The following is a 12,727-nucleotide window of genomic DNA, read 5'->3' on the forward strand; positions in this document are numbered from 1 at the left end:
AAAAAAATAGAAAGATGATAGACTTAAAATCTAATTATATCAATAATCACATTAAATGCAAATGATCTAAATAACCCAATTAAAGGGCAGAGATTATCCAATTGGATTTTAAAATAAACAAGATTCAACTATTTGCTGTCTACAGGAAATGAGTTTTAAATATAAAGACACAACTAGCCTAAAAGTAAAAGGATGCATTTATAAATATCATGCTCCTGGTAATCAAAAGAAACCTGAAGTGGCCAATATGTATTGATATCAGACAAAGTAGATTTCAGAGCCAAGAATATTACCAGGGATAAAGAAGGTTATTTCATCATTGACGAGGTCAATTAATCAAGAGAACATAATCCTAAATGTTTATGTAATGAATAATGGAGCTTCAAAATTCAGCAAGATAGAAGCCTGAGGAGAAATAGGCCATATATATATATATATATATATATATATATATCGATATATATAGATCTAGGTATATAGATATAGATATGTATAGATATTGATAAACCTATATACCTAACCTATATAGATATATATCTATATATATACTTATATATAATATAATATATGTAATAATATATACTTTTTTTTAGGCACAATTATATTTGGACATTTCAGTCCCTCTCCTTCAATAACTGATAAAACAAGTAGACAGGGCACAGGTGTGCATTAACAAAGTTGTTACCGGTCACAATCCAATGTGATACACCCTTGGGGAGCATTTCTGAGGAGACCTAGGACCCAGAACACGAGGAGGTGCCCGCAGGTGTCCCTCCGTAGGGTGTGTTTGGGCGCCGCCCCGCAGGGGCAAACCCCGCCTCCCAGGCTCTCTCGACTTGCTTCTGGCTCCCCCGTGTGGTAATTCTGGGTTCAGCATGGGGCCTTCCGGCCGAGGGTTGGGGCAGGAGTGACCAGGGTTCTGGAACGGCAGAGCCTCGGGGAGAGAGACGGTGGCACGCCTGCGGGAGGGAGCACAGGGCCAGGAGCCAGGAAACTGGGCTCTCACCACGCAGCGGCTGCAGGGGCCCTGCTAAGGAGTGACAGCAGAGGGTGGGGGTTGGGGGGCGGTGGCAGAAAGGCACCCCAGGCGACTAATCCACCCTGGAGCTTGGGAAGCCGCCTGGCTGTCCCTTTGGTGTGTAGGTCTCTTGATCTATAGAGGGGAGCAACAGACAACTGTAAGTCTTGAAGCAAACGGGCTGCTGACCACAGAGTCATAGTGTCCTGGTTGTATGTCCAGGACAGTAACCTATCTTTCTGGTATTTTGGAGAGCTGGCAGAGCCAGACCATGAAGGATTTCTGCCCTAGTGCAGATTTGGGTTGATTTCAAGGGTCGTGGGAAGCCACCACAGGTTTTCATCATGGGGAGGACGGGATCGACCCTCCAGTAGGGTCACTGGAGGCAGCAGAGACAGCCCTCCCACACTACCTGCAGATTCGCAGGCCTTGGTCTGCACACGCCCTCGCACACATCTTCCCCTCGAGCCTCACGACCCAGCACACCGCCCACTCCTCAGGGGAGAAGCCCAAGGCCCAGAGAACCAGGAGGCTGGCCCCGGGTCACATAGCAAGTATGCTGTCTACACAGTCTGGATCAGAACCTAGCTCTTCTGCCACTGAGAAGCTCATTGCTTTCTTTAAGAAAATATTTATTGCTTAAAAAAAAAATTCTACCCTAGAAACAGATGAAAGTATCAGTTATTCGAGCAGCACTGATGCAAACAGCAAAAGCTGAAAGGTATTAACTCTACCCCCTTGGGACTCCTGCCCACCCCCAACGTGAAACCTCTTCAGTGGTTTGCCGGGTGGCGTCCACGTCCTCACTCTACACTAACACACACACGGACATATGTGTGCAAAATACAGACAGGCTTGTCCTGTGGCGGGGGCAGGGGCACTTGTTCTCACTTAGCACGATTCCCTACTGTACATATGGACTGAGCTCTCCTTTGGATGCGTGCCTTAGAATTGGCTCGGACAGGTGGAACTTTCTTCCCAGCTACCCAGGCTGTCTCCGCTGCTCACAGTGTCCCTTAGGCAGTGGCTGGATCCAGGGCTCTGGTCATCGAAGAGCCAATGACCTAAGGCACTATCCTCTGTTTGCAGTGTGTCCCACTGATGGCATCCGGAAAGATTTGAGAGTCATGCCCGGCTAGACCTATGTGGATGGAATCTGAGGTCATCCCTAGAAACACATTGTTCTTTTCATTTTAGAGAGTAAGTATGAATTGAACACGTCAGGGGAAAAAAATCCTCCGTACATCAAACCAGTGATTTGAGGGTTTTCTAAATTTCCTTTAACACACGTTTTATTTAAGTTTAATGAAATGAATCTATTTAAAGAGAAATGTTGGGTAAATAGTAGCACAGGTGGAATGTGGCTATGGCCAGCTCCCAAGTGTGGAAAGTACCCGAGCGAGGTTTGGGAGCTGCCGAGGGAGGGGCCAGGCTGTGCGGCCTGGAGCCGGGAGGCTGGCTTCCAGGGGCCGCTCCAACCGCTCCTAAAGGGGCAGGGGCAGGGGAGGGAACCCACGCCCGGCAGATGTCAACCCACTCAATCCCTGGCTGTGATTTGAGTGGAAGGAAGAGTGGTTATGTTTTCTGTTCATCCTCTGTTCATCCGATGTACTGAGACAAGAGAGAGGCTGCCAGGAACACCCTGGCCTGCCGTGGGTCTTGAGAATCAACACTTGGGGCCAGGAACTTCCACTCCGGCGGTCGCTCCCCTGAAGGCAATGAAAGGCGTGGACCAAACTGGCAAACTCACACGCCATTGTGAGGGTACTGGGGAGTCCCTGAGGGTTGGGTTGTTTGGTTGTGTTTTGTTTTGTTTTGTTTTGTTTCCACCAGAGGAGCAACTTTAAGAACACATGAGACATAAGGTCTTTGGGAGGCTACAGCCATGCTGGCGATTTGTCGTGCTGCTCGGCCAACGCCAACGAAGTCCTCTAGGAATCAGGCTTCAAATGAAGAAGGGATCTGGAGTGCACATGAAGGAGATCTGCTAGGTGCCTAAGGAAAAGTCGCATGTCTCAGACCTTAGAGACCTCCAAGGAAAGACTCTAAAAGCAGCGGTGGAGAAGGCATAGGCAGGCAGCTGCCCTTCCTCTGCTGGCCCTGGGTGTCTCCCACATGGCCCTGTCAGCTTGCAGCCGGGGTTCTGGGTCCATCTCTGCCCCCCACACTCACTCCTGACCTCCTCCCTCCCGCCGCGCCTCCCTCCGGTGGCACGGCAGAGAGAAGACAGCTGGAACCTTGGCATTACTGCTTTCCAAAGGGGGATGCCAAAACGTATCTACAGGGTGATCTCAACCATGTTTTGAAAAATGTATGAACGTACGGGAGGAAAATATAAAAAGGTTAACCAACAGCAGTCTCCGCCGGTTGGAGGAAAATCAGTGATTTTTCTTTTCCTTAAAGAGTGGAGAGGAGAAAGGACACCAAGCCGAGAGCCCCCAGCAGCCACACGGCCCCCAAACTAGCTGAGTTCAGACGGGGCCACAGCAAATGCCCCCCGGGAAGACGGCGCTGGCGCATGAAGCTAGCTCAGCCCAGGTGACCGTGTCAAGGTGAAAGAAAGCTCCATCCTGGAAATCAACTCAAGGCGGAAATCAGCACAAACAAGCTTTTTAGAGAAGGCGAGTGAGCCTGGAGCACGGCCCGGGTTTTATTGATAGAAGGCTCGGTCCTGCCCTCGCTGTGCTGAAGCAGGGGCCAGGCCTGGCCAAGGCAAACAGAACAGCCTGACCCAGCCGGGAGCAAACCCCACTCCAGGCCGTTGGCGGCTGGGGGCCGCTCGGCACCCGCGGGGGACACTTGGATCCCCCCGCGTGGTTCTGTATGGCTCCTTCTATAGTTCAGTGGGGGATCTACTCTAGACACGGCCTCGATTCGGCTTCCAGAGGGTTCTGAGCTGGCGTCCTCTTCCCAACAGAGGAGAAGGGGCCACTCGGCTTCCAAAGACTCAGACTTGGAAGGCCTCGTGTGCTGCTGGCATCCCAAGCGGGAGACGAGGTATAGAGCAAACCGCAGGGCCTGCTCTGGGGCCTTCTGCCCCCCTCACCTGCCAGGCTAACCTGCTCCAGGGCAGGGTTTCTCAACTTCCACACTGTGGACATTCAGGGCCAGGTGATGCTTTGTTGTGGGGGCCTGTCCTGTGTCATGGAGGGCGTTCAGCTTCCCTGGCCTCCTCCATCAGATTCCAGTAGCATCACCCCAGGTGTGACCACGAAAAATGTCTCCAGAAACTGACATTTTCAGGAAGCGCGGCTGCACGGTGTGCTGTGTAACCTCCCTCCTCCGCCTCATAAGGCAAACCTTCAGCAAAATTCCGCAGCATTCACCAGGGTCCGGGAGGTCCGATTCGTCCAATTCGTCTCCTTTTCCTCCTCACCCCTCCCGGGGCAAGGCCCTCCCGAGAAGCCTGGCTACATTCAGGCTACATCATAAACAATTACTATTCCAAAGTGTGTGGAAGAGGCATAGAGTTTTTAAAATATTTATCTTAGAATCGATTCAATCTCACTCTTATAAAAACATACATCATATTTGCTTTCTAGCAATGCTTTCTTAGTGGGAGAAAAGGGGTGGGAGGTGGTGATTACCGTGGTCAGCTAGTCTCGGGATTTGGGGTCGACTTGGGATTTCCCAGAGCCACTGGTATTCTCTTCAGGAAATAACCAGTCATTCAGCACCTATATTGTCTCTCACAACACTCTGAACATTTTCCTCAGAAACATGGTGCTTCCTTGTGTATCTCATTCCCTGACGCTGCCGCCAGCCCAGAGAGGCCAAGGGCCATGTCTACTCCCTTCATCACTAAGTCCTTGGCATCTCTGGGCCTTGCATACAGTCAACCTTCAAAACATATTTGCTAAATGAATGAATGAATGATATCTGGGGACCCTCCTTACATCCTTGACTAGCAACCATGGACTCATACATTAGGGATCAGATCAAATGTCACCTCCTCTGGGAAGTCTTCCCTGATTTCTCCCAACAGAACCAATTGCCTCCTGTACTCAGAACACTTGATTCATACTTTCCATTGCAATATGCATCATGGTATACACTACTTGGTTGTATTCTGCCTCCCCTGCCAGAATGTAAGCTCTCTGTGGATAAGAACTGCAATGATGTATCATTTACGATCCCCACTAATCCCAGCGCTCGGCACACAGGGGACACTCAATAAATCCTTGTTCAGTGCAAGAATCAAAAAACATTCTCTTGTCTCCATTCCAAATCCTAGACATCAAAGTTTGGATGCATCAATTCCCTGGTTCTTTAACACAAGGAAAGAATATCTGCCTGGCCCTTCTGAGGTTGAATCTAGATTGGCTGCCTGATTGGCCCACGGTATGATATGCTTGAAGAGCCTCAGCCCCAAAGTCCCCACGGCCCCAGGGCTACGAGGCTTCAAAGGACCTTTAGGAGCCTTCTCTCCTTCCTATCTCCACTACACCCACACCTCTGGCTTAGAATCCTAGGTCAAAGCAGGCCCCGTGCTTGGAGAGACCTAATGAGGATTTCTGAATATCTACACACTTCTCGGGGTCACTGCTCCTGTTCCGTCTTGCTGTTCCCTTGAAAAGGGGTGTGTCTGGCCAGAAGGGACCCCAGCATCCAGCTTGCACGGAATGCATGCTGACCAGAGCTCCTGGGCAAAGAACGTGAAGCCTAGGCTACCAGCAGAAGCCATTCCCCACCCGGTCCTTGAGCTCTGCTCCCTACCTGGCTGAAGATCGGAGTGAGGGTGCTTTCTGGAGAGGGTCTGTCCCGGGATGAGCCTTCCTGCCGACTGCAGTCCAGCTGGATCAGGTGACGGCACTCCGGGTGGCAGGTGAATTTACAGTCTGGAAGGAAAGAACCACCGGGAGGTTAGGAGTCAGGTAGGATCCTGTTCGCTTCCACCCAGAGAAACACCCCGGGAGACTGTGTTTAGCTCTAAGAAGGAAGAACGTGCAGGAGAGAAGTGACAGCTGGGAGAAGAGCCCGGGGCCAGCAGGGATGCTGAGAGTTAACGCGCATTTTACACATTCACAAACTGTTTCCACCTCCATTATTTTGTGTGACCTTGCAGTCATGATTATTGCCACTTCACAGACAGGAAATTGGGGTCTAGGGACCTTAGGGACTGTCTCAAGGTCAGATTGTCTGACTTCAGGCTGGTGCTCTTTCTACTAATTTATATTAATCACCGGGGAGTCATGGATCCCCAGAGAAAGACTTCACTTTTCTGGGCCTCATTCTGCCAATCTGTAAAATACAGGTAATAGCTTCCCTACCTGGTGCACAAGGAAGTTTCTGGTTCCAGGGGAGGACAGGTCTTAACAAATTGAAAGTGCCTCCAGGGACAGAGGCATTTTCATCCACAGGAAGGGCCGTTGCCTGTCTCCAACCCTGACCCAGCTCGAAAAGTAGAGGTGGCTTCTCTAACCCAGCTGAAAGGGTCTATGGTGAACATCCCACATCAGGTGCCATACGGGAGAGGGATCGTCTCATAGACAATGTTCATTTCCATGGAAGCGGGCCTTAATTTCCAGGGTTGAAAAGAGCCTTGGGAACTACTCTGGAGGTGGGGAGACCAGGGCTCACGGGGGTGAGTGAGTTTGCCCAGTGACACCCAGCTCTGTGACGGAGCCTCTGACAGGACCGGTGAGGCTTGGCCAGGCGGCCCGTACCGCGGAGGGCGGCTGTGAAGCGACGGGTGGCCGCTAAAGACACCCACGCATGCCCACCAGCAGGTGAAACGTTCGGACTTGTTCCGGTTTCCGTGGGGTCCCCACACAGAGCTGCTGGGCCTGCTGGGCTCACGTGTCCTAGAGGTGCCACGGCTCAGCCAGAAGACCCTCCGGGTTGGGTGTGGAGTCGCTCTTGGAACTGGCTTCCTGACGGTGCAGCCCGGTGTGTGGGGATGGGCCAGTGTGAGCCGGGTTTGTGGCAGGAGGCACGACAGCCCGCCCTCGTCTGGATAACCTGGGAACCACTTTTGGGTGTAAGCGCTCAAGTTCTGGGATGCCTGGGCGGCTCCGTTGGTTGAGTGTCTGCCTTCAGCTCAGGTCGTGATCCCAGGGTGCTGGGATGGAGTCCCGCATTGGGCTCCCTGCTCAGAGGGAAAGCCTGCTTCTCCCTCTGCCTGCCCCTCCCCCTGCTTATGCTCTCTCTCTTTCTCAAATAAATAACATCTTAAAAAAAAAAAAAAAAAAAGAATTCAGGCTCCTGACACTCTTTTCCTTCCTTATAACAAGTTCCAGAAACCAGCCCATTTGGAGTCTTCCTTTGACAGCCGATGTAGCTCCCTCCATCTTGGGCCAGGGGTGGGTCTCCTCTTCTCCCACTCTTCTGGGGAGTTTTGAAGGGAGGCCCCCGCTCTCCGCAGCTGCCCTCTTCCTTTACCCCCCGCCCCCCACCGCCAAAGGTGAGCACCTGAGCCACATTCCTCCCACAGGTTTTGCCATGAATGTCTGCCGGAGGGCACACAAATGCAGAGACACACAGATTCCAGAACCCCGTAACCATCTCACTCAATGGTCTGAAGCCTCCGGTCACCTTTCCAGGATGGCATTTAGAAGCTCTCTGACTTACCGGCCTCATGCCAAAGGCCACCAACATCTCCTCCTTCAGACCCCACCCCTGTCTAGGCCTTCCTGACTCTCCTCCATAGAAGCCTTCCCCTCACCTAGGGACGGAATGGTGAAGCCGTTGTCTGAGGTGGGCACCCCATGCCTCCAAGTGCCCACAGGCATTTCTGGTCCCCCGCCCCCGTAGGAGATCTCTGCCCCGCACAAGGACAACCTCACGCCTAGTGGGGTGAACGGCACAGGGGGTGTGCGGGCCAGGCCTCCCTTGCCCGCAGTGCCCGGAAATGCCGGGGCTCTGCTAAGGCAGCCCCGAGGCCAGAGCCCACACAGAGGAGCATTGTTCTGGGACTCCGCTCCTGGGACGCACCTGTACGACCTCTGGCAGCGCGCTGAGCGGAGAAGAATGCCACGGGGATGCCAAGAGGGGGAAACGAGGAAGAGAAGGACTAGAAGCTCTCCTAACTCTACAGCAGGCAAGAGCTGTCGCCAGCTCACAAATGGGGAAGCGGCTCGAGACAGGAGAAGGTCTTCTAGTCTCTTCTTTAAACTCCTGGTACCGCTGACACAGGCTCTGTATGTCCCTCTGTGCATCCAGTTCTCTCACCTTCTGTCTGTCCATCTGTCTGTCTCTCTGGTCTCTCTGACACACACAAACACACACATGCCCCCTGAAAACAGCACCAAAACCTCAGGAAGTTTTTTTTTTCCTTTTTACAGTCCCGACACCACGCTGGACAGAGCCAGGGAACAGAAGACTCCGGGAAGAGTATCGGGGATTTTATAAAAAGCACATTTGAGCACCAACGACGTCGTTTCATCAGACCGTGTAATCACAGACTGTAGCAAAACCACTGGAGCACGTCTTGATACTTCCAGGCCCCTGGAAATGCTAAGCCCAGGGCTTTTCGGACAGCAGAGATGAAGTCAGAGCCCCATGCCCTGCTCCAAACACAGAAGCAAGCCCCACCAGCCCACAAGCCTGCAGGCCTGACGTGCTCCTGGCGGAGAGATCGGGAGGTTCCAGAGGCAGGCCTGCATTCCCCTGGGACTAGGTGGGTGACCCCCGCAGGCCATCTTTCCCCCAAGACAGCTCACCATGAGGGCTGCCAAGCCAACTCCTTGGTATCCACTGCCTTCCCCAGCCTTCGGCTGGTGTTCAGTCTGGACACGGAAAGGCAGAGGACCCCTGGGGGGCACAGAGCCACAGAGGCCCCTGGGAACGGCTCAGTCGTCCCTGAACAGCCAGCGCTGCCATCTTGGGCAACAAGTCCAATGTCTTGCACACAGACCTCCTCACACCTGAGGGCGAGGAGGAATGAGACAGGACCCCTGGGGAAGTCAGGCGGCCTGGGCAGACAGGACACCCATGCGTAAAGATAACTAACAAGTAAGACAGCGCAGGGAAGGGCCTGACTGCCCAACAGCTCCAGGAAGCCTCCCTGCTCGGCCCACAGCAACCCCTCCCGGCCACAGCAGTCTGCGAAGTTTTCTGGGTGAGGCAGGGTCTGGGGAGCTGGAAGAGAGGACCACATTCCGGGAGACACGTATTCCCACGTCACTGGGCCGACAGGGGGCAGGAAGCTCCGACATCACAGAACAGATAGGACGAGGATCTCCCCGTCCAGAGGCAGCAGAGATCAGGGAGCAACATTCCTAGGTTCTAATCAGGGTATCTTAGGGAGAACTGGCATTTCTTGACCCTTGTGTTGTCATCTATAAAATAGAATTATTATCCCTTCCTTCCGGGCTCCGCCCTTCCTTTGCAGCTCTAACCCCTGGCCCCCTTCCCAGGGGCTGCTTCGGAGAAAATGAATGTGCCTCCAGCTCCTGGAAGAGGAGCCTATGGAAACAGAGGGGCCAACCCTAAGGAGAAATGACAGAGACAAATCACAAGAGGGCTCCTTCTCCGAGGAGGGACCCCTGAGCCAGGAGGGACAGGGAGCGGCTAGGCCCCGCCCTCAGCACCCAGATGACATTAGTTCCCCAGTTGTCCTGTGACAAAGGACCATGAACTAGTGGCTTAAAACAGACATTTGTTTGGGTCTGGAAGGCTGCGAGTCTGATAAGGAAACATCGGGCCCTTCCACCCCAGAGTAGCACGCCAGACCCTGCGACAAGGTGGAGCTCTCTGCTTGACTCCCTCTGAGGCCAAGGCATGGGAGGAGGGCGAGGCTTGCACCCAGGATGACCTCTGGGTCTGCAGCGAGCCCTCAGGCCACCCTCACAGTCACTCCGGGCTCAGTGAAGACCAGCTTCTTGCCCCGTATGGCCAAAGCCACTTCTGAGGCCCAAGGGGGAAGCATGACAACCTCTGAACCTAGGAGCCTTGTGCCCGTTCTGTGGGCACCCCAGGCCTTCTTGGTGAAGGTCAACTTCAGAACGAACCTTCCTGTCTCCCCCTTTCTGCGTTCAGGGACCCGGCCCGTACTGTGGTGTGATGGCAAGAGGATGCACTTAGAGGTGGACCTGGCCTTCCGTCACTCTACCAGCCCCATGACCTTGGGTAAGTTATTGAACTTCTCTGAGCATTAATCTCAACTCTGAAAGGGGAACGAGCCAGCTCACGGGGCTACCATGAGGGTTCGGGGTGGGGGGTCTTGATGCAGAGCACTGCACAGGGCCCTCGGTGAGGGTTCCACCCCCGTGCCCCAGCCCTGCCCTGCCAGGCAGATGCCTCAGCTCAGCTCCTGGCGGGTGACCTGAGGTCGGTCTCACCAACCTCCCTCCGACTAGTCATTTCAAAGCAACACACAGGTGGCTTTAGTTGTAGAGTTATTTGGTTGTACAGGCCAAAGCAAAACAAAAACAAAGGGGCACTAGAAAATGCAGTATTAACATAAGTTAACATAACATAAGAAGCGGAAGTCAGGGTTGTCCTGGTCCTCCAGAGCAAGTCAGTGGGGACAATCCCTAATATCAGGGGTCCCTTCTCAGACCTTCTCAGGACACTTCAAGGGACCCCCATTCTTGCACTGGGAGTCCCTCCACACAACTCTCTGGGCTGGACCAGCTGTGGCCGCTCAGAGACCGCCCAGATCGCCTCCAACACCCCTGCACCTGTCTGTCCAGCCACCGGCCTGCTCCCCCCACTGCAGCCACCCCCCCCCACACCATCACCCTGCAGCCTCCAGCCTGCCTGCTGCCCCAGCCAGGAGTGCCCTCTCTATGTCACCCCAAGATTTCCCCTCAGACCTCAGGCCCTCTTGCAAAGGACCCACAGGTTAACGGACCCTCAGCAACACTGCCCTCCAAGTTTCGAGCCTTGCTCTGGGCCCTGCTCAGTATTTGAGGGGACCTGACACTATTAAACATTCAGAAGGGTTTTGGTATGAACCGGATAAGTGACCAGAGTGAGGAGGGGTGCTCTGCCTTTTGCCAAAGCAGAGAGGCCAGAGTCTGAGTGCTGACCTGATCTCAGGCTAGTGTCCCCTGTGCCTCAGTTTCCTCCCTGTGAAGTGGAGGGATAGTCGTATTGGCCTCGCAGGATTGCCGTAAGAATGGAATGAGATACTCCGGTAAAAGTCACACAAGATCTGATACAAAGAGTTCAATACATATTAACTCTTCTTATTAACTGGCCAAAACCCAAGGTGGCGTCGTGATTCCAGAAGCCTGTCTGTGCATATCCTGTCCATACCCACTGACCTTCCTCCAGACCTCCACTAAGTCATGATGCAAAAGGTCCCCAGGCACCCTCAGACCTCTGCTAAACCCCTATTCTCCAAGAAGGGAGGCCCCAGGGCTCAGCTCTGTGCATGAGTGAGGTGCCAGGTGGACACAGAGCTAGCCTGGTGAGGAGCGACCCTTCCCTACTTCAGAGAGGCACCTCCGTCTGCCCCTGGATGGCACCCTTCCCTTCCCTCCTCACCTCACCCCTCCAATATTTGAACTTCTAAAATCTTACTCAGGTTTCAGAAAAGAAAATTGTTAACCAAGTAGGTACTGCCCAGTATTTAGGGGATGTGGATAAATGAGAAGGTCCTTACATCGAAGATACTAATTTCCTACAATAATTCATCCTGAGTGTGTATCTATTTGTATCTAAATATCTCTTCGCTAAACTGTTCGTCTCATGGTTGTTTATGACAACAAAATTGCTAGAAATACCCACATCCACCTATAGGTGGCCAGCTACAGTTACGCTATTTTTTTTAAATAAATACTACTTAGCCATTATATAAGATGATGCAGAGTGATACTGGTCAACTTGGGAAAATGTCCACAAACATATCACTTGAAAAAAAAAAAACAAGGTCACGTTCTATGGTTCTAATTATATAAAAATACACACGTGGCTAGACACATTGTTCGGAGAGCTACCTGGAAGGAAGGGGACATGCTTGCTCAGAGGGTGGGATCTCAAGTGCTTTACCTCTCTGCATAGTTGCTAAGTTTTTACGATGAACATATATTCTTTGCTAATGGGAAAAAATGCTACAAAAAAAGGAATGAAGAAAACTCACGTACCCACACTGCAGTAACAGCAAGAGCCTTTCTACACTCCCTGTGTACATGCCAGACGCTTTGTATACATGATTTCACAAAGTCAATACTATGCCTGTAGGACATGTTGCTTTCCCTATTTTTAAAAATAGATTTTATTTTTTAGAGCAGTTTTAGGTTTGAAGCAAAACTGACCACAAGTATAGAGAGCCCTTCTGTATACTTCCGGCTGCCTCCTCGCCAAATCCCATTATCAGCCCCCAACCCCCCACACCAGGGGCACATTTGTTACAACTCATGAACCTATGCTAGCACGTCACTCTCCAGAGCCCCAGTTTACCTTGGGGTTCAGTGATGGTGATGGCGTACATCCAAGGAGTTTGGACAAGTGGGTAACAATATGTATCCACAATTATATTGTCGTGCAGAGTAGCTTGATTGCCCTAAAAATCCTCTGTGCTCCCCCTGTTCATCCCTCCTACCCCCTCACCCCTGGAAACCACTGATCTATCTCCTGCCTCTGTAGCTTTGCCTTCCCCAGAATGTCATCTAGTTGGCCTTTTGGGATCAGCTTCTTTTACTTTGGAACCGCATTTAAAGCTCCTCTGTGGCTTTTCGTGGCTTGAGAGCTCATCGAGTGCTGAACAGAAGCATTCCATCATGTGGAGGGACCACAGCTTCTCTGTCCATTTTCACCTAC

At 52.2% G+C, this 12,727-nt stretch overlaps 1 protein-coding gene across 1 annotated transcript in view; it reads right to left on the bottom strand.

The window, feature by feature from the left end:
• Positions 1–12,727, bottom strand: part of RASSF5 (Ras association domain family member 5) — a gene marked incomplete at its 5' end in the record, with an annotated part of 65,583 nt that overhangs the window by 35,243 nt on the left and 17,613 nt on the right. Inside the window, one exon of the mRNA XM_080823786.1 lies at positions 5,735–5,856. Coding sequence (XP_080679912.1) covers positions 5,735–5,856 — 122 coding nt within the window. The remainder of the gene's footprint in view (positions 1–5,734; positions 5,857–12,727) is intronic.

The sequence above is a fragment of the Martes martes genome (assembly GCF_963455335.1).
Source record: "Martes martes genome assembly, chromosome: 15".
Lineage (NCBI taxonomy): Eukaryota > Metazoa > Chordata > Mammalia > Carnivora > Mustelidae > Martes > Martes martes.